At 34.1% G+C, this 22624-nt stretch overlaps 2 protein-coding genes across 3 annotated transcripts in view; one reads left to right on the forward strand and one right to left on the reverse strand.

Moving 5' to 3' along the window:
- The window catches only part of Cad74a (cadherin 74A), a 164769-nt gene that overhangs the window by 119045 nt on the left and 23100 nt on the right, over nt 1–22624 (forward strand). The window lies entirely within an intron of this gene.
- Nucleotides 19214–21578, reverse strand: Tap (uncharacterized). The gene is made up of 3 exons (XM_072908833.1): nt 21405–21578; nt 20870–21073; nt 19214–20592 (listed from the first exon to the last, which is right to left on the reverse strand). Exons 2-3 carry the CDS (start codon nt 21053–21055, stop codon nt 20053–20055), a joined length of 726 nt encoding a protein of 241 aa, XP_072764934.1. The 5' UTR covers nt 21056–21073; nt 21405–21578; the 3' UTR covers nt 19214–20052.

Genomic DNA, 22624 nt, shown 5'->3' on the forward strand with positions numbered 1-22624 from the left:
GGGAATTTTTTTTATAAGATTTGAGTAGATATCTACTTGAGTAGATTGATTTAATTACATCGTCTTTTGTTTGCGAAAGTGTGAGGATAGTTTTAAGCACGATATGCTGTAATAAAATTTGCATATTACATACGATAATAATAAATAGATGTATGTCGTAAATAATAGCGCTGTCACACAATGCCCGAGATTATTTAATCGCGCTGCCGTAGTCGTTGAATCCACACCGGGAGTCTTTTCGATCTCGCAGCTGGGGTGTTTTAATGAATGGACGTCGTTTCGCGTGCTGCATATATATATGTAGATATCCCCAACGGCCGTTTTAGGGCTGTAAAACAAAAGACTGATTTATTTCAACACGCCCCTCAATCTGTCTCCGTGGACCACTTTTGATTAGTGCAGCCTCTTCAAGTTTCGACCTTTCGAAACCGCCATCGTCGCTTCGTGACGGATTTTGTTCTTCCTAAATCATTTGAATGCACTTCAGAGGATTATATATTTTGTTGATTTTATTTACTATTTTTATTATAATTTTAATTTATATTTTTGTTAATATAAATAATATTTTTATTGATATAAATAAACACTTAATAAAACATATAAATTTATATTATATATAATTTAAAATAGCGTAGATTATACATATATATATATATATATATATATATTTTTTTTTTTTTCTACTCTAAAGGAAATTAAAAGATTTTAGAATTTTGTTATAATTATATGATATATTATACTTTATTATAATTATATTCTACAAGATAAAACAATAAGAAAATTATAGCATGACAAAAATTGATCACAGTCGGCTATTCAAAGCCAACATGTATCTCAATGATGCCTATCAAGTTTAATCAATTTTAAGATGCTGTTAACTCCGCTAACTGCGAGCCGCTCAAAGGCGATAGATTATGTCGCGAATATCAATCTGTTAAAAAAAGAAGACGAAAATATATTTAACTCTTTCTTGCACGTCTTAAAATAATTTTGTATTCATAAAATAAATTTAATTTTGTGATATATGTATATATATAATTTTTTTAAAATTTTGTTTATATATTTATTGATAAATTTTTGTTTACTCAAATTTTGATTTTTATGTCAAAGAGAGAAATGCATTCTCACAAACATTTCACGCTCGCTTTCATTTCGGTCGACAAATCAAGTCTCTGGTGTTTTCGGCATAAGCAAGGAAATTAATAATACGATATTTGTTTATTCCAGCACGGGCCACCCCAATTATTTGCCGAGCGTATTTAGTTTGGAATTCGAGCAGTTGCACCTGGAATTGATCACGAAAGAGAGAGAGAGAGAGAGAAAGAGAGTGCCGCGATCGAAGGCGCATATTTGCTCAGCTATTTATCACGGTTTATTATTTCCTATTGTCGACGAGAGTCGACGCATTGTTGACGTAAGAGAGAAGGGCCAAGGCGAATCTCTAAAACCGTGTCCGATCGAATTTGCATAGAGAATGCGGAGCGCACGCGCGCGGTGCATCCGATTACAGGCCCTATTAATTGCGGTCTTTCATTGTTCTCGCGACTCTCTCGATTTGCGCGTTTCTCGGATTACCGACTGTATTCTTTTTCCGAAGGGTTCGATCAAGCTTCGAAATGCGTGCGTATAATGTAAGGTACTTGTTTTATAGAATAATAAATATATATAATAGTTATCTTACTGATTGAATTTTTCATAAAAATATTTTTGATATACACGGTATTTGTTTAACAATCAAATAATATCAAAAGATTAAAATTATTTTGCATTTCTCAATTTTTATTTCTGAAAAAGATTATTTGACGATTATTTATTATTATCAGCACTTTGAATCACTCTCGTTGTGTAACAACATCAAGGGATGATTGCAGGATGCAGGGTGAAGAAGGCGGGGAGGGGAGTTAGATGGAGTGGGCAAAAAATCGGGCATAAAATTAACAGTATACAGTCTGCAGAATGCAGTTTGTTGCTTGGCAGTAATATTTCACGAAGGTCTCCCCTGCGGGGCAGAGTGGGTTCGTTCTCCAGGGGAGGGCGCAACAATGGAACCCTTTACCGAGCCCCCGGTGCCCAGAGCCAGCATCCATACATCATCATTCATACTGGAAAAAAAAGCTGGGGGCACCTTTGCAAAGCGCAAAGATTGGGGGACCGCGAAACTTTCGGGGTACTGAAAATTTCGCATCAAGTATTTCTCGACTGTATTAAGAGGATACGTCTTGCCGGAAAGTAATTTTAAGTCAATTTTCAATTCACGAAACAGGGATTTTTCAGTTTAGGAAGCAAAGATTTCCTTCCTTGACATAACTCAAAAGTAATTGCATTACTAATTTTACATACTAAAAATAACATAAATTTTTAATTGTTTTAATTTAATATAATGTATTATTATATTAAAATTAAAATTTCAAATATTACACATAGATATTTAAATATATAAATAATATTTAAATACAATTTTTAGTTGGGTCTTAAATTAATCATTTATCGCAAATATTTTCTCGCATGCATTTCTAATTTTCAGTCAGTTCTTTTTATATTAAATTATGCGGCAAATATCATGTTTTGACACGCAGAACGGGTGTATCGTTTTTCGCAAAAAAAAAAAAAAAAAACTCGCGTTGCGTAACTTTTGCGGCTACCTCGTTTTCGGAAGTCAAACTTTACCCCTTCGAGAGACACACCTCCTGGAAAAAGGGTTGCTTTTGTAAACAATGACGGGCAAAAATTGGCACGACTATCGAAAAACGTATTCGGCGAAAACATAAAAAAAGAGAAAATAAAATCTCGACAGTTGAAGAAAGATGCGCGATTTAACCCAAACTAATCGATCACGAGAAATGGGTGAATCGAGTTTTTTTTTTCATCGGTATCGTCTTGGCGTGAAGCCAGAACTAAAAAGAGGAACAAGATACGAACGTAATCCGCTTTACGAAACGAGGCAACCCCTTCGTAGACGACGACCCATCGGTCGTGTCACAGCACGGGTGACTGATTGTAAAACCATAGAGTAACCCACAAAGGGTTGCAACGCGAAGCGAGCAAGAGAGAGAGAGAGAGAGAGAGAGAGAGCAAGAGAGAGGGTAGACTGCAGAAGGGAGAGGGTTTTAAAATTGCGCCTCGTAATCGACGTGTAATCCTCTACAACCGTGACAGTCCGAACATAATGCGCACAACGAGAGAAGACCAGTTTGTTTTCTCTGGTAGGTGATAGGTAACGGGCTAAATAGTCGCATTCTATTCTTTTAACTTTTGTACTAACAGAAGAAAAAACTATGATAATTGATAGAAAAAGATCACAAAAAATTTTTAGATTTCTCTAGAGAAGCTAATAACGCTGTCTTTAAGCATAATAATGTACAGATTTTCTTCTTTTTAGTTAAACTAATTAAATTTTAGTGCTTTTTATAATTTTTGTACAATAAAGTCTCTTAGAAAACAAACTTTTTAATAATAATATTTAATTAAATTAAATACTTAATTAAATAATATAAAATCTCTTATTTAACGCCGCAGTTTATTAAGCGCTCTTTCTTTTTTAACTGCCATGAATATATTCTTTTTTTTTAGTTAAATTAATTAATTTTTAGTGCTTTTTATAATTTTTGTACAATAAAGTCTCTTAGAAAATAAATTTTTTAATAATAATATTTAATTAAATTAAATACTTAATTAAATAATATAAAATCTCTTATTTAACGCCGCAGTTTATTAAGCGTTCTTTCGTTTTTAACTGCCATGAATATATTATCTTGTTTACATCTAAGCGCCATTTATGCGTAGGCAGGTAAACACTTAATCAATATTCCGTTCGATTAGCATGACTTAGAGCAGTCTTCCAGAAATGTGATCTCGATCACGCTTCCTTCACGCTTCGCTCGTCGCAGCTGCCGCATGTAGTAGTCGCATGTATTCGTTTACTTTTTTCTACTAAAAATCGTAAGAGCGTACAGGACGAGATGTTTTGTCACCGAAGGGTATTTTCGCACCCGAGTTATCTCATTTTTTTTTTTTCAAATGCAGCACCTCTGTCATGCTTTCATAATCCATCAAGTGCGTCTGATACTTAAAATAAAGCGGACATTTGATGTGCAAATATATAATTCTTCATAAAAATTTTGAAAATAAAAAACACAAGTTGAATTCGAAATTGAAAAACTTTGTCTTGATAGTACATATTATTTTTTTATTAATTATATATTTTTTAATTGAACAAAACACGTTAATGTTAAAAAGAAGCTGGCAAATTTTACAAAGGAATAACATTTATTTCGACTGGATGCAAATCTGATGATCTACGAGTTGTTTACGCGCGCTTGTTAATTCACTCGGACAACGTGTGCGACATGTGAACGAATTAGAATCTGATTAGCATTCGTCTTCGAATAGGCAGTTCATAATCGTCGGAGCGGGAGGATTGACGTGCTCGCATTATCGCGTACGAGGGATTTCCATTCTAGGCGCGCGTTCGTCCGGAAGGACGTTTTTAGGGCGTCGAAACTGCGGGGGTTACAGGTACCCCAGTTAGGAGACACCGTTCGCTTCACGAACCGATTGTCACATAGGGGGGCTGACAAGGAAAGTGGGGTTTTTCCCCTGTCCCGTCGGACTTTGTTTTCAGGAAAAATGTAGCGATTTTTATCGGTACTCCGTTTCTCCGCGGGGATCGGATCCTTTGGGAATCTGTGTTTTCCTTTGACCTCGACGAAGGGAATGTAGAAGGAAGATAAAAAGAATGAACTCATACGATTTTTGTGGTAAATAGATTTTCATTAAAACTTAATGTATTTTACAAAAAACGAATAGAGAAGGTACACAAAATATATTAAACATATAAAGAGAAACTCCTATAAAATTTAACGAACACAAATAAAGGACTAGAAGTGTTTTTTTTTGCTCTTTTAGTTCTTTATTTGTTTTCCTTAAATTTTATAGAAGTTTTACTTTATATTTTTTATGTATTTTGTGTACACTGTGAAATATTTATTATATTAAGAATAAAAATATCGAATTGCGGATATTGTGACTATTAAAATTAATGTGAATAAAAATGTAGAGAAAAAAGAAAGAGAGAAAGTTAAGATAATTTATAATAAAAGCTATCTCACAATTCATTTTTTTTTAGTTCGATCTGTTTCAATCTATTTCGACATACTTAGGCCCCTATTTAGGCCACCACAGTTTATCTTATAGCATGGCATGGCGATAGAGAAGCAATGGCGCGTGCGGCCTTTTTTCTCGACGATATTATTTCATGGTAACTGTTTTACTTGTTCGCGGACCGAGCCACTTCGTTTTCAAGTGGTCGACAGACATCTGCCCGATGTTCAGTATGCAATACATACATGCGGCCGGTTTTTTATAGATTTATTCGTAAGAAGATTGGTTCGAATGTTACAATGTGTAACATGATGATTTTCCATAGATTTTTTTTAAACATATTTTTCCATGTCTTTTCTATTTCTCAATAATTAATCGACATCTCAGATAATATAATACAGCTTTGATTGTTATTATGTTTTGTAAAAATAAAGCAAGAAATATTTTTTAATAGAAAAAAAATTAAATATAACGAGGAATTTTAATTCGGAAAAAATATGTGTCAAAGGAAAAATATTATAAAGATGATATATAAAGTATAAAAGAAGAGATATATTTTATTTTTGAAATCTCTAAAATTTAAAAGTTTTATTTTGAATATAATGTGTTTATAAATTACTCAGCGATATTCTTTGCGGTAATATTGTAGCTATTATTAATAAAGCAAATAATTCCAGCATTATTTGGCCCATATTTCTAGCTCCGAGTTCCTAAAGAGATAATGATCGCTCCTAGGAGGGCGACCGGTAATATAATACACGAAGAATCCCTCGGGATATAGAAGAGGAGATGGATTCTCGCGAACTACGCGGACAAAGGCCCTCCCTTCATCGAGTATTCCCCAGGAACGAGATCCTGTCTTCCGAATTTGGTTCGATCGTCTCGGATTTTGCGATGCGATGAGTTGGTAAATCCTATTTTTATTGTAATCAATGACTCACGCGTCGAGAACTCAATGATAGTCTCCTTGTAACTCATTAAAGCAAAGAAAATGCCGAGCAAATTACTTTATATTGTACATAATGCTGAAAAACTAGTCTCTTCTTTTGTTTCTATAAAAATTTAAAATAATACGATAAAGAGTTAAAATAAATATGTATAAATAATTATAATAAAAAATTATATTACTATAATATCAGAGATATACATATATCAGATTTCATACATGTATACATATAATTATTTTAATAAAATTGATATTAATAAAATATTAATAATTGGCAAATAATTTTCTCTCGATATCTATTGTTCAATTATCGATGCAAAAATCGGAAAAATCAGAACCAGCAACGCGAATCCGTTAATATTGTCCGCGTATCTTTTCTAACGTTCTGGGCACACAAATGAGACAACGGGGTTATAGTACACGAATACAAACATGGTGGTAATGGTCGCTGGTAAAACCGGGAACCAAGACGAGAGATTACGATCTGCTGGCCATTGTGCGTTTACGGTGCGTGGCACGCACGAGAGAGGTGGCTGGCGTTAACGTCAAAAGGCGTTACTCGCTCGAATTGGCTCACCTGGCGGTCGCGAAGGTATCTGATCGAAGGTATATCTCGACCTCGACGAGATCCGCAGTGGATTCTAATGTGATCACTTTGTTTCATCCCCTCTGGTCCGCGCATCGCTGGTGGGCGCCTTTCAGATCCGCTAACGGAAATCGAATTTGCCGACCTCTAACTCTAACCCGCATTTTTTTTCGGCCGTAACCAGATCTCTCTCTCCTTCTTTATTTTCGCGTATAAATATATATAGAATGATGTTAGATTAATTTCGCCATAATATTGTAATATTAATTATTTTTTATATTTATGAGACACGCGTCATTTATTGCACAATTATGGAAAATTTTTCTATTATAAAGTGTCATTTTTGTTTTGATATATCTGATGATCAAGCGATGTATATTTGATCGGGTTTTCTCTTTGAAGAGTCACCGGACGTTTCATGTGTTCCGTCATCGATTGAATACTATGTTCATTTGTACTCACACGAAAAGAAAAAGAAAGAAAGAAAGAGAGAGAGAGAGAAAAGACCGTTATCTGAATCAGATTTAAGTGCGGGTGCCTATGATCATCCGCATGAGGGCTAAAGGGGGCTTTTGTGAGGAGTCTAAGCACGAAACGATTGAAGCCCCGACATGAATAGTTACAGCTAACGACAATGACGTTACGTCCGCGTATCGTTTAGAATCTTTTTTTTTTTTTTGCATCCTTTATACATTGTAATGCTTTTTGTTCCTCGTTTCATTTAGATTTTGCTTACGCGAAATCATTGAGATTTACGTAAGTCGATCCAATAATGACTCTATATACTAAATAACAAAGTTATTAATTCAAACTCTTTTACTTTTTGATAATTTATATAACGGTTAAATAGTACACATTTTTAATTGTTTTTTTTTAATTAGTCAAAACAATTGTATGTAATTTTTATTGTACATCTTTTATCGAACGTGCATATTTTTTTTTAATTTAAATTTGTATTTTTTATTAATTGTAAATTTGTAATGTCTGCATTTAATTGTATTACTCTATCTAGATTTTTCGCTATCGAGATTTGCAGTAAAAATTTTTGTTTAAATTTCTTTTCATACGCGTATTTGTTGTTTTACTCGCCTAAATGATTGTGTAAACTTGCTTCAATAGATCGTGTGCTTTAATTGAACTCTTCTGCAAACTGCTACGGGCGCATCACGTGCTTCAAACATTTACGACGTGACAGACTGTTCCAATATCCTCCGGCGATTGCTGGCAATACTACAATTTGTTGGATCAACTATCGTACCATCTTATTTTTTCTCATCATGGAATTGTTGAACTTGCTTATATATTTAATTCGAGAGATATATATCAGATTTCATAATGCATACATATAATTATTTTAATAAAATTAATATTAATAATTTGCAAATAATTTTCTCTCCATATTTATCGGTCAACTGTCGATGCAAAAATCAGAGAAATCATCCGGCAACGCGAATCCGTTAATATTATCCACGTATCTTTTCTAACGACGCTCCGGCATATAAATGACAATGGGGTGATAGTACACGAATACAAACAGCTCAAATAGCTTCAAAGAATAAAAAAAGTAAGAGTATCAACAATTTAAAACATTGTCTTTAAATTTTACAATTATATTTTAGAAAAAATATTTAAATTCTAATTATTAAGTTAATTAGTTATTAGAATAATTCTAATTATTAAGTAACTATCATGAGTTGAGTTCTCAACACGTGAGTCATTGATTACAATAAAAGTAGAATTTACCAACTCATCGTATCGCAAAATCTGAGAAAATTTTATATTTTTTAGACAAAAAAGTTTTTGTTATGATTGAAGACGTTTACAAAATTATTTAGTAAACTCGTATAATAAATTACACAATATACGATAACAACACAACACATTAGAAATTAATTAATTTTGGAAATTTTAATTAATATTCCTTTGCTCTTTTTCTTATCACATTTTCAGTTTTATTTAAAATATTTTTTAGAAGAATATATACAAATGTGCGTTGCATCTTATTTCGATCATTTTGATGCTAATTCTACTAATCGACGCGCAAAGTGTCACAAATAACGAATTTGCGAGGCAAGCGGGCAACACGTGGCGGCTGCACGTGCGCGTGACCGCGGTGCGAAACCGCCGAGATTAGCCGGGAATCTCTTGTTTGATTATGATATCTCAATTACGGTCACTTTTACACGCTGCTCGTTTGGCACGTGTCGCGCCTGATCGCTGTCAGATTCGGGATCGGTGATAGGGACACGTGGCGAAGGCGTTCGTGTACTCCTCCTCGTAGTCTTCATTCACGTGCAGAGTGAGTCGCACGTGACCGCCGGCCGTCGTTCGTCGGGTTAAATTCAAGATATCCGTTTAAAGAGAGAAGATAGATGGCGGATGCTACGACCCGACACGTGGTTGATAACGGTGGGAAAAACGAGGAAGGCGTGAAAAAGCGACGATTAATTGTGGCCCATCGTTTATTCGAATATTATCATCACCTTGTAGATTTATATATCTAATAAAATTCAAACAAATCACTTCAAACATGTTTGCTCTTTTAGTATTATACTTTAATAATTAATAATTTATTATCTATATATCCTTTTTATTTAAAAAATTACTCGTTCTTATACTTATATTAATAATACTTTCTTATAATTATTTATTCTTATAAATTGATATACTTACAGATGCTTTTTTAAATAAAATACTTTTGCTTTTTTTTCATCAACATATGTTTGACAATTTAATAATATCTGCTCTTTATATAATAATACAATATTTCATTTAAATGCTATTCTTTATTTTTTATTTCTTTTTTGATAGGTCTTTTTTTAATCCACTCATATCGCCACGTGACACTTTACAACAGATGAGCGGATTATTATTTTATCGCTATCCCGGTTTTTTTATCGAGACACCCGTTATCTGCGAGCAATTCTTGGTAGGATTGACACGCACTTTGTAGACAAATATACGCACAAGGATGCACTGTAACGACTCCGATTCCGCAGCACGTGGCTGGCACGTGTCGCGTGCGATGGTTCGCAACGCGTAGGTAAAGTGCCATGATTCCAGCCAATTGGCCGGAAAGGATTACCATATGACAATGTGCGTGTGATTTGTCAAATTATTGCGTCACATTTTTGTCATGGGAGATTATTCTGTATTCTGTAAAGGTACATACATATATGTACGAATATTGATAGTTGATACAAATTGACAATTTTTTATATCATGTCATACATTAAATTTAATTTAAAAATAATACGGCAATCAATTTTATAAAAATATGAAAGATATTGTGTATATACATATATATATTTTGTTTTAAAGATAATATAGAATATCTTCTAATTAGATTGAGAAAAAAAATAAGAAAAGATTAAAATATATGTATGTATTAAAGACTATAAATTATAATAAAATATATAATAAAATATATAATAAAGAGAATGATATAAAATATATATTAATATCATATTCTTATTTTTGATTATCACTTTTTAAATTCAAAATAATTTCAAACCTTGACGTTTCTTTAAAATAACTGTGGAATCGTAAAGATGTCTAGTAGTAAAAACGATCTCGTTTGTCCAGAGCCGAATAGGCAAGCAGGATGAAAATCTCGTTAAACGACTTAACTACCTTGAAATTACACGTTCGGTGATTCACAAAGGTGGCGAGCACCCCCGTACACCGCATTCTAATCGATTCGCCATGGTCGTCGCGACTTTGATTTTCCTGTGCTGTGCTTTCCCCTCGTTTCGAACCGCCGTGGAAAATACATAACTTACTCCTTGGTGTAGCAAATCCGTTTGCTGACTGCAAGCGCAGTTGTCCCACGCAAGTTTTTTTTTCATCTTCCGGAAACGACGCTTGATAAAAAATTGAAATGTCGACCGTAATACCAATTTGTTTCTCGTCAGTCGCTTCCGGAATGAAGACATATGCCGGAAGACGATGTAATCGAGAAATATATTTTTTTTTTCTACAAACATTTTCATGAAATATTGTTTTTTAAGTATAAATAATATCTTTTATATGTCTTGCAAAATTAAATATAAAATTTAATAATTTTAATTTGCTGAAACTACGTTAATATTGTATTTTTTTATTTTTCTTGAAATATAATACATCGATTTCTTTTTCTTTGTTTAATAGAGCTAGTAAATTTAATGATGAATAATGTTTGTAATAAAATATTGAAGTTCTTTTCAAGTCGATTTTTAAAAATCCTAAGTAAACGGATTCGTTAAGCAAAACTGGCAGGTATCCAATTCAACTCTTCTTCCTTCAACCCTTTTAGATCCCATACGATGACATAACGGCAACTTCCTATATCTACATCTTGCTTTTTTTCGTATCTTTCTTTGATGATTTAATGGTTATCCAGATACTCGATATCGATATCTAATACATTCCCACGAGGGGCGCACGATCGGAAGGAAAAATTAGGAAAAATCCATCCTCGAGATCCTCCTCTTCTCATGCTCGATCTGACGGATCGGCTACGTTCCAAGGATCAAAAGGATCCGGCCGAATCGATATTTCTGAAAGTTGGGTAAATCGAGAGAGTATATCGCGCCCCTCTAAGATCTCTCCCGTCGAAAAGGGGAGAAATTGTGAACTCAAGAGCGCGAAAATCCTTTCTCGGCGGCTCGCCTCAGATCTTCGCCCCGAAGTGGTGGGTTTCAAAGGACCGCGCTCCGGCCGGCTTCTTACGAAACAACCGTGAAATGGAGCGCACGCTTCACCAGGGTTTCGGGGTGGCCGAGAAAGACGGTGGTCAGGAGCGCCCGTGAAGACGTCGGTACGCGTGAGAAAGCCCGGCGCTTCGTGTGAAAGAAGAGATACATTCATAAAATATTTATATCCATGAAAAAACTACGTTAAAGCGCACGTGATTTTTCGAAATCTATTTTCTCGAGACTAAATGCATTTATATATTTCTGCAGCTCTTGCTTTTTAAGGATATTCTAACGCCCACAAGCTTATTTCCTTTTTAACAAACTTTTTCAACAAGTTATAAATATATTAATATACATATTAAAAAGCATATTTATATCTCAAAGGAGAAATAAATTATTTAATATTGATATCCAGTTTTTAATTTATATAATTAATTTTTTCTAAATGCGCTAATTATATATAAGATTTATATCTTGCATTAGAGAGTCTATTAGAGATGGAAAAGAATGATGGGAGTGAGCAGAATCATCCATGCGAGTAAAAGCTTTTTTGTGGATCGGGATGGACGATGTAATTAACTTCTTGCTTGCCGTTGAACGGACGCGGATGAAATTTAAACTCTTTGACAGATGATTCAATAGACGGATGGACAACCGGACAAACCGACGGACAATTGTCCATCTTCTCTTATTACATATACTTTGATGAAAATAATTAGAAAATTAATCTTATGGTCTTTTCTTGGAACTCTGCTCGTTTTTTATAACTGAAGTTTTAATATTAATAAATTCAAAAAAAAAGAGCAATTCTTTTGTTATCTGTAAGTTTTAAAATCTTGAAACGAACTAAAAAAGAGATATAATAGTAATAATACAGATTTGATAAAATATTAATAGCAAAATGACGACCCATTATTACGCAGAATTAATAGCGTACAACTAGATTTTCGTTATCAGTCATATTATGATCGCTTTTAACTCGCTGCTTGCTCGTAACAGACAGTTCCGGTGCACTGTGTGATTGTTATGAAATAATAATGTACCGGGTGACGCGCATTGACGAGAGCGAGAAGGGGTGAGGTACGTTGCTGGGGTTGAACGATCGCAATCAAAGCTCGAGCCGGTGTATATCGGGAGAAGGACACGTCACTTCTGTGTTTCCGGCGGTGCTCAATATCCGTGGTAGGATGAATTTGAAATGGATAATGAGGGATTAAAAGCCTGTGGCGTCGAAAATCTGAAACATATATTACGTATGTTAGATCAAGAAAAATGTATATAGTTTTACAATAACTTCTTTAGAATTAAATTTAAAAAAATATATAAACGGTTTAAAATCCTATAATGTCAATTTAATTTTTTAAACGTAATTGTAAAGTGATAGTTGTCAAACAAAATCGCGCAATTAAATCGAACGTATTCGCACCAACAAATTTAGCTGATCGCTGCCGACCTCGTTAGGACGTCCCTAGGGAATCGTCCGCGCGAAGAACGCGCGCGCAAAATTTTGCTTTCTCACCCCGCCTGCATAACTCATCGCATGAAGTGCGCGAAGTGCATCAAAGTAAGAACCACTGCCATTCGTACGTACGACACCAAAATAAGGACAGATGGCCCGTTCGATCCCTTTGCCGGTGGTAGTAAACGCGCGTTGGTTGTGACGGTGTTGCTGATCGCTCACACATTAGCATTGCCGTATACAGGGTGCTCGAAAATTTACCGGTGCAACCCGGAAGTGCGATCGACGAGAGGAAAACTCTGAAAAATTTTGTTTAGTCAAATCAAATCTTCAACTTACAGGCCCTTGAATCTATAGAGACTTTAGATTCACAGATCTTCCTTTCCAGATGTGCGCATTCTTATTTTCAACAAACGATCTCACGCTCTCATAGATTCTTTATTAATAACGTTTTCACACACCTGATACTTTCCTGTATATCTATATAAGTTTTCTTAAATCTCTGCCGACGAAAAAATATTCTTTCCTCGTGCTATTAATTTCTCGAGCACCCCGTACACGCCGTTCGGTGTGTGTGGGCGATGACGACGCACACACGCGCGCTAAACAATAGTTAAATCAGAACGTAGGGCGACCAGGGGCTCTGTGGGTGTTTAATGAGCTGCCAGCGAGTGACTGAAGGGGGATGACGAGAGGGGTCCGCAGGGGTAGTCCCTCGAATTCGGGATTTCGGAGTACCGCGCGACGGGGGGGAGATACGCGCGGGGCACCACTTGACTGCTTACGGGACCGGCAGCCGTGTAAAGTGTAGGAATAACATTGAATATATTTATAAAAGGATCCGTAACATGCTTCCGCCGATTTCAACTTTGGGCAGCCTTGAAAAAATTCATAATAACTTGTTTTGCGTCAGCTGATCAAGTTTGACAAGAGTTAACACACTACTTTGATAAATATATAAAGTAATTAATATTATTAACTTTCTGTGTGTCTAAAAACGGAGAATAAAATGTAGCGAATTTTTTATGAAAAATTTCCATCTTGACAATTTTTTTAAAAACCACTTATACAACTTTATATATATTAGAGATAATTATATATAATATTTAGACTATTTTTTGTAGAATAATATGCTATTTTATTACATGTCGGCCAGATTTTATGCTTAACTGACCGTCGATATTTAACGGTTGATTCATTCAAAGAAGCAACGCTTCCGTGAAATAAGACTAGTAGCTTCTTCCCATTGAATCTCCTTCGTGAAAGAGCGTATGATATTAAATTACTAATTTTCGAACGGTTAGTGATTTCAAAACGAAAAGGGCTACTCTTGGTTACTATATTAAATTACTTTTTGCAGGCGATTTAAACAGTTAGGGAAAACCGCTTGTTCGGTGATTCGATAATTACGACCGTGAAAAGGAAACTCTATATATCTATATTATTTGTACAGGTAAATCTTTTGAAAGAGCGAATTCCAGATCAGACATAACACGTAGATAATCGCTACAGAAATGATGAGAAGAACTTATATAAAATATTTGAACACAATTAATAATATATAATAATATATAATGTTATATATTTTGTATAATTGATACAAAAATATAACTTTATGTTTTACATATTTCTTTATTGTATATTATATATTAATTTCAAGATTCAAGTCAGATAAAAATGTAAACGTCAGATAAATATTATTTATTTATTATTATTTTTAATTACGTGTAATTACTTGATTAATATTGACATTTCAAATTAATAATGGCACATATAATGATTAAGTCAAGCGCAAATAGAGCAAATATACTTTTGCTTCAATGAATCTACTAAGCCCTATTTTAGTAGAGTTTAAATGGACTGTCTTTTTACGAACCCCTTCGACTCGAATAAAACTGAGGCAGATACGAGACGAGAGATCAAACATACTTTCAGTGCGTGTGTAATCCTGCATAATCTCGACCCTACCAGTCTAATAAAATACGCACTCAGTACTTCGAATGCGTTTCACAACGAAGATAAATCAATAATTTGTACGACCGGGCTTTGGCACGCGGACTTAATCCCGGTTTTACATGTGATTAAAGCGCTAGACGAAAGTGTCAAGGTGGTTGATGCCATTACGAAAATGCACCGCTCCTGTTTAAATCTGAGCAATACTGTAAACAGCCGAATAATTTGAGATTTCATTTTATTGCGATATTTTCCGCGTATTAATTATTGCAGCAATTGTATTAATCATCTCAACTCCTTTTCGCTTATTTTAATTTAGAAGGAATAAAAATTTATGGTAATAGAAAAAATTATATTTAAGAAATCAAAAAAAGAATAATTATTGCTGATTTAAATTAAATTTAAAACTTAAAAATTTAAAACTTGAAAAAAAATTCAAAACTTCAGTTTTCATTACATATTGCGCTTTTTATTAAAAATTTTGAAAACTATTCGTCCTAATTCGTTGAACGCCCACGAAATATCATTGTCATCGTTGTGACAGATACGACTCGTCGCTGATATATAATGCCGAGGTTTATGGGTGGCAATCGGACTTGCGATCTGCGATCGATTCCTCGCGATCGAGAGTCTCGTCGTTAAATCTAAAGCAGCAAACCCACGTCACTCCGGGATGAATGCCTGGCTGGGTCGGGCATTCTTCAAGTAAATTATAGTCTTGAATGGGTGGCACGGCGGGGGGTTGGTTGGCACGCGTACCACTGGGGTACACCTGCCCCCCGTAGACATCTGTCCCCCTATGCGTCCAGCACTGGAGTCAAACTATGGGGTACGTCTGCGTATATAAGTACATGAATACGTTTGTCTACGTGTATGTACGTGGCAATTCTCGTCATCAATGTCTCTGTCATCAACTAGATGGTTTTACGAAACCGTCAATTTTCGCGACACTGATAATTATAGAATCGTATAATAACGGCTACTGGATAAGGTTTTCATACTAAAGTTCATGTAAACTTTTATTATGCAAATTGCAAAAAAAGAAATTATATTTTAAATTATAAACTACTGGAATTTCAAAAAATTTTATATTAAAAACTTTATTATATTTTATTATAAAATTAATTCCGGAAAGATAATTTTTTTGTTAAATATTATCTATTGCTGTGTACATACGTTTAAATGAATTATTTCTTTCCATCTAAAAAATTTAAGTTTTGATTTTAAAATTTTATACATTATTATGAGACATTAATATGTAAATAACAATTTTTATCCAAGCAAATATTCTCCTTAAAAGAATATTATAAATTATAATAAAGTTTATACTTTTATAAATTCATGTGTTTCAATCACTATTAATTTTTCTGCTTACAGTAATACTATCAATCTAAATAATAGCAATGCATAAATGCACAATATAATTTGTGCACGTTTCATTCTTCCGTAGATTTATCCGGCGATTTGCATTATGCGAGGGTGCGCGCATTAATCCGCGGTTCATTCTAATTAATTTCATGAATCCCGGCACAGAGAGGAGAATAAGAGGAAGGGAAGGCGCCGATCTTTCAGTCGCAACTCAAATAAGGCTTTCCATATTTTAGCGTGGACGAGTCATCGCGAAATCGTAGCGTTTCATGATATATCGGGGTGGTTGGACGCGGTAGCGTAACCGGCATTGTTCGTGGTTTACCACAAAGGCCTGCAAATGCCGACTTGCAGTGAAAAGCCGGCTACCCTGCATCTAAACAGATGCGGAGATAGAGAGAAACATGATGCTTACCGAATTTTCCGTTGGCGTATACACACCCAGATGCGTTTGCGAATTAAATTTCCAGTTAATTGATATAATGAGAAAACTTTAATATTAATAATTAAATAATTTATTTATCGGTAAACGAAAACTAAGAGGAATTAAACATATCGCTTTATTCTCTGCAAGAACATTAAAATTCTCGACATTTCTCATGAACGATTATTATAATTGTCTAAATAGATAATTTGTTAATCAAGAACGATAGGACCACTGACTCGTGAAACGAATTAGAGTTGCAGCGAGAGAACAAGTCGCGCTCCAAGAGTTCCGGCCTTCAGGGGCCATGACCATTAATCTTCGATTAAGTGCTCAACGATCGGTCAAGGTAATTTCACGAGTTTTCCTGAATTAGGAAAGACCGTCTCACCCTCCCGACCGTGCCCCCGTGCCCGGTGCTGCCGTTCCCCTCGTAGCCGTCTCGTTCGGTCCCTCTCTCTACGGGGGGAATTACCGTCTCTCTGTCGAGCCACCAGTATGTCACCGTACAGACCAGCGCGCCGGTACAATGAGGGCCGACTGGCGATCGATATGCGCACTCGACGGAAACGACCCGACGAGAGGTCGATCGAAATCATTGCGATGCGCAAAAAAATATCGTATAAACTGTCGAGTATTTTAAAAAAGAAAAATATCTTTTCACGGAATATAATAATATACTAATATAATATAATAGAATAAATCAAATCCTATATTGCTTTAAAATTAGTCAAACATTATTTTTAATAATCGAGGAATTAGTTAACACTTAATACATAAATAATCATTAATAATAGAATGACTATAATAAAATGATAGAAAAAAAAGAAGGAAGTATGGAAAGAGAGAAATGTTCAATTTGCGTTTTGAGAAAAAATTAATTTCAAAAAAACGTACAGATCAAATTTCTGAACGCTATTGAAAACATTCTATTATAAAAACGCGCGACAGAACTGTTTCTCGCCCGTTTACGCGTTATTATCTTTTTTTTTTTTTTATTACGTAGACATAGTTACGGGATGTAAACCCTTAGCAAAAACTGATTGAATCCCCCAAAATCCAACACCTTTATAGATGCTGGCCGTCTGTCGTGCGCTGTACACACATTGATATATCGTCCGCATAATGGCGCCATTGAGGCATTACTATTATTGGCGAGATTTGGGGAAACGATCGAGCGTACTAACGGATTCGTCGCAGCTTGCACGCTGTTTGCAAATAGATCTTGTATAGAAAATTATTGTTCACACAGTAGTAGTCTTGATGGATCGATGCGTCTGAATTAACGATTTGTTAAATCGCTTAAATTTACACATTTTTATTTCTAAAAATATTAATTTGTAAAATAGAATTGATGCAACAAAAAATATAAGCAATATTTAAATTTTAAGAGTGATTAAAATTATCTCATTATAAAAGGATTATTACATTAAAATAGAAGCAAAAAACTCTGACATAGATGCTAAATATTTGCAAAATTTAAAGAAAAAAAAATCAATTCTTTGTTTAGTTGAAGAAATTTGTTCAGTTTAAATTTGAATAGGAAAAATAAAATCTAATATTCAATGAAAGTAAAATAAGATAAATACAATATGTGACGTATTTCTAATTGAATAATATTTCTGCAATAGTTATGTAACCGTAGATCAATATTATTACGGTGAACGGGTAAAGAGGATGGATCTGAAATGGAGTAAAATTTCCTTGAGGATCAGACAGAAAAATATTATCCTTCCATTTTGGACGCTCCGAACGGCTGTTTTGACAGATCCTCTCTCACTCGCTCACCGTTTGATCGAACGATCGAACTATCCTATTTATTTTGCTAACACTTGGCCCTCACGTTACATCGAGGGGATATCCACTTGTTCTCGTTATGCAAATCGCTTTCTTTATCGAGATGCTTTTACATAATAATAAGCAATTGTTTCTCGAGTATGATAAAGTTTATGCATCTTAGATATTTAAAAAAAAGTTCACGTTAACGCGGATCGAATTCTGAATTATTTATTTCTGTATACTAAAATATAAGGCTGAAAATAATGTTATATCAATTATTATTAATTTATGTATCAAACTAATTGTTAATTATTATGCAGATTTGCTTACAAAATTTTATATTACTTTTAAGATTTAATAGCTATCATTAATCCTTATTTTTCACGTAACATTTGCATATTATACAATTTATTAATCATTATTTATATTTGTAATTTTTGTAAAATACAATAATGATAATTGACGTTATACAATAATTAAATCTAAAACTTGCATAAGAAATTTTTTAAACAAGGATAGGAAACTGATTTGAGGATAACTGGTTAATTTTGAAAATTGATTATTCAACACTTACGTCAATTGGTCGTTTCGCAGTCATGTTTTACATGTAATCCTTCGGATTATATGGGTAGATGTAACGTCAGGCACGATTTGTGATACATCTGCTCTGCGGTGGCTTCAGTGCAGGACGCGTGTCCTGGCACGTGCTCGTCCATTTTCAAGCTACCATTCCATTCCTGTAAAGTGGATCAAAGCATTTCTTTGGAAGAATACTATCAATATAAATTGTGGTTTCTAATATAACTTGTCGATGAAATCTATAATACATATAATATTAATATATACAAATCATTAAAAACGTATAATATATAATAATAAATAATATACATTATACAAATATAATAAAAGTTGAGACAAAAAAGTTAGATAGGCAAAATATGTTTTTATTGATGAAATATAAATTCTGTACACTATATTCTCCCTGATAATCGGCAATTCCGTATTACGGTAAGAGCACTGGCGGACATTATATATTGCTAATTAACTTAAATTTTAGCTTAAGATGTGTTAAATAAAAATGAGATCGATCGTTCGAGATCAACTAAAAATATTGATGACTAGAATAAAAGGAACGCAGATAGTACGGAATTTAAATCGTAAGAAATCCATCAATTATTAATTAAATATAATTAATTTTGAATGGTAAATCAGACATTTTTTCCGCACTGAACATTAAATTAAACTACTTCTAAAATATTGACAAAATTAGAAAAATATTGTACTTTACACAATTATCGTTTTTTTGCGTTCTATATCTCGATTATTTTCATCTTCCTTTTTGGTTGATGTACAGAAAAATGCACTTATTGATGATTAAAAGCGGAATTAAAGAATCACCTCAACCACCATAAGCATCATAAACGTGATGCGAGATATTTTTCGAATAAAATACTCTCTTATAAAGTAGATAACGATACAATAGCACTGTCTCTTCTTTTAACACTCACGTCAGTTCTCTTTGGAAAAAAAAAAAAAAACACTCTTCAGCCATTCTTCAGATGCAATTATATTCAATTTCTTTCTTCATTTAATCCTTCGAAAAAAGTAATCCAGAGAATATCTGTCTTTCTGTCTCTCCTAATATTGTAACATTAATTATGACGTAGATAAAGAAGCTAAACTGATTCGCGAATAGAGATGATCAACATTGAAGAAATTGACTGTCAGAGTCATCAAATTAAACGTTGCACGCCGTCGCATCTAAAGACATTGATACATATTATTGTGATGAGGCATGTGATGATGAGGTGGCGGCGGTGGCAGGTGATGCTGAGGACGATGAACCTGGTACATCCTCTGGTCGTAGCAGGGCTGGTATTGCATCGGAGGACTCACACTCTGATCGCTGTAGCAGTCGTACTCTTGCCATTCCGGTGCGACGAATCGCTCCTGAGGAGGATACGGGAAGCCAGCGGTATGCTGGGGCCCGAGCCTCTTCTGGGCTGCTACCGCGCAGCTTCCGCTCGACGAGGTGATCATGTTGCCGTTCTCGCTGATGCTGACAGTGACGTTGCCGACGTTCACCGTAATCTCGCCACCCTCGGAGTTGCCCAGGGTTTGCGACAACGCCCAGATGTAATTGTGCGCGAAACGAAGCGTTTCTATCTTCGTCAATTTTGTGTCTTCGGGAAACGTCGGCAGGGCCATCCTCAGGCGTTCTAAAGCGTCATTTAGAGTGTGCATCCTGTGACGTTCGCGGTCGTTCGCTTTCATCCGCCGGTTTCTCTTCAGTCTCAGCACCTATTTGTAAAATGAAAAAAAAATTAAGAGTCTCGATTATTTTTAGAAGAGAGATTTATTCTAAGAAAAGAAAAGTAACAAATAAAATAATATAAAGAAATAAGTAAAATAAAGAGCGTAATTGTGTAGAAATAAAATTGAAATCCTGATTTTTTTCAATTTGTTAAGAATCTCTTAGATATTTTAATTTTTATATTATTTACAAAAAGATTTTCGAAAAATGTATATTTAGACGAAAATATAAATTATAATTTATAATAAATTAATAAATATGTACCTGCGTGGGACTTTTGCAACGAGTGTTTCGCGTTTTTTTGCGCTTCTCTTCTTTAGCTGGAGGAAAAAGAGGGTCGGTTGATACTTCGTGTTTCGGTGATTCAAAGCTCACGTCAAAACCGGAATCAGAGGAGCTCGAGAGTTCGTCGAAACCTCCCTCGCTACAGAAGGAGTACTCCGACGACATGGCTCCGAATGTATCTTGCTGCAACGCGAAACGATCAAGCACTTTTATTCTAATTCTTTTACGAATTAAAGTTCTGTTATTATATGATTGCACATATTGAAAAGACTAAAAAGATATTTTGCTTCGAAACCTATATTCTTACAATTTTATATTTTCTATTTTAATTAGCATTTTCTTCTGTTTTAAAATCATTAAATTAAATTACTTTTCTTTCTTACAATATTAATAAAAATTTTTAACATTCTTTTATCGAATTTTACCTAACAAATTTTGCAGAATAGATTTTTGTATGTCATATTGTAATTCAGTGACTTTAAATTTCAACCTTTGTCAAATAGCTTCAACGTACCTTTAAACAATTCGGAGACAACACAAATTTTCCGAAATAACACAACACAAAGTAGAAATTGCACTTTAAAAAAAAAAACAAGAAAAAGTTTTAATGGAAATTCGTATCGCGAGAGCGATGAATCGAAACGAGAAACGAGAAAATAAGAATTCACCGACAAACGGACTAGGCGGGGTACAATTTGGTACTGTGCATGTGGCAAGGGGCTCTTAGAACATATATACTGTCCCGGGGGTATTTCGCCCCCTCCACGCGACTCAGGGCCACCGTAAGGCTCTATGGGGCACCGACTAGGTTCACCCTATAATCATCATAGAGGGGTACCTCTAGCGTTCTCCCCGCTCCTCTTCGTGTATGCATTAGACGCGTGCCATGGCGATGTAGCCGCCTTGTTAGAAGATTAGAGGTTTTTAGGACGATTACACCGTTTCGGGATTATCGTTTACAAGCAGCCCCCAAATTTACAATCAATTCTTGAATACAAGTTTTTATTGCAATTGCGTCGAAAAATAATATGTGCAATACTTAAGAAAAACTAAAGTTATTAAATTTCATAATATATAAAAATTTTGTTAAAGTCTTGAGAGTTTAAAATTTCTTTTTATCTTTAAATTAAGATATAAATCTTTTTTTTTATTTTTCAGAATTGTTCATGCGCAAAAATCTTTTTATAAAAATTAAAACTATTTAACATATTCTTTATTACTAGTGTTGCAAAGAAAAAAAATCAAATCAGTATTAATAATACAATACATTATATATGATACTTTCTATAAAGCTTCCTTGTGTACCGTCTGTCTATAAAGTACAACGGGTAAATCATATGCAGGCGTTTATCATCTTGCAAAATAAAAGAGAGTATATAGACTTGTTTTAGTAAAAAATTTGTTTTATAAATAAATTATTTTATGAATAAATAATTTTTTTGATATTAAAGAATTACATATAAGCATTGAAATGTTTAATATTACATTATTTGAACAGGAAATATGGAAAAGATTATAAAATAATATGTAATTAATTTTTTTACTTACAATTTATAATATTCTTTCGTGAACGTCCGCAGTCTCGTAGTCACCTAACGATCGTGCGCAATCTACGGCTGAAAATAAGTTGCAGATAATCTAACAAAATCAACGACGACCATATGTTGCACTTGCTAATCAGTTGATAATGTACATTGCTATAGAAACCAACCGGGTTAAAACAAGATAAATTAG

Source organism: Anoplolepis gracilipes, chromosome 16 (assembly GCF_047496725.1).
Source record: "Anoplolepis gracilipes chromosome 16, ASM4749672v1, whole genome shotgun sequence".
NCBI classification, from domain to species: domain Eukaryota; kingdom Metazoa; phylum Arthropoda; class Insecta; order Hymenoptera; family Formicidae; genus Anoplolepis; species Anoplolepis gracilipes.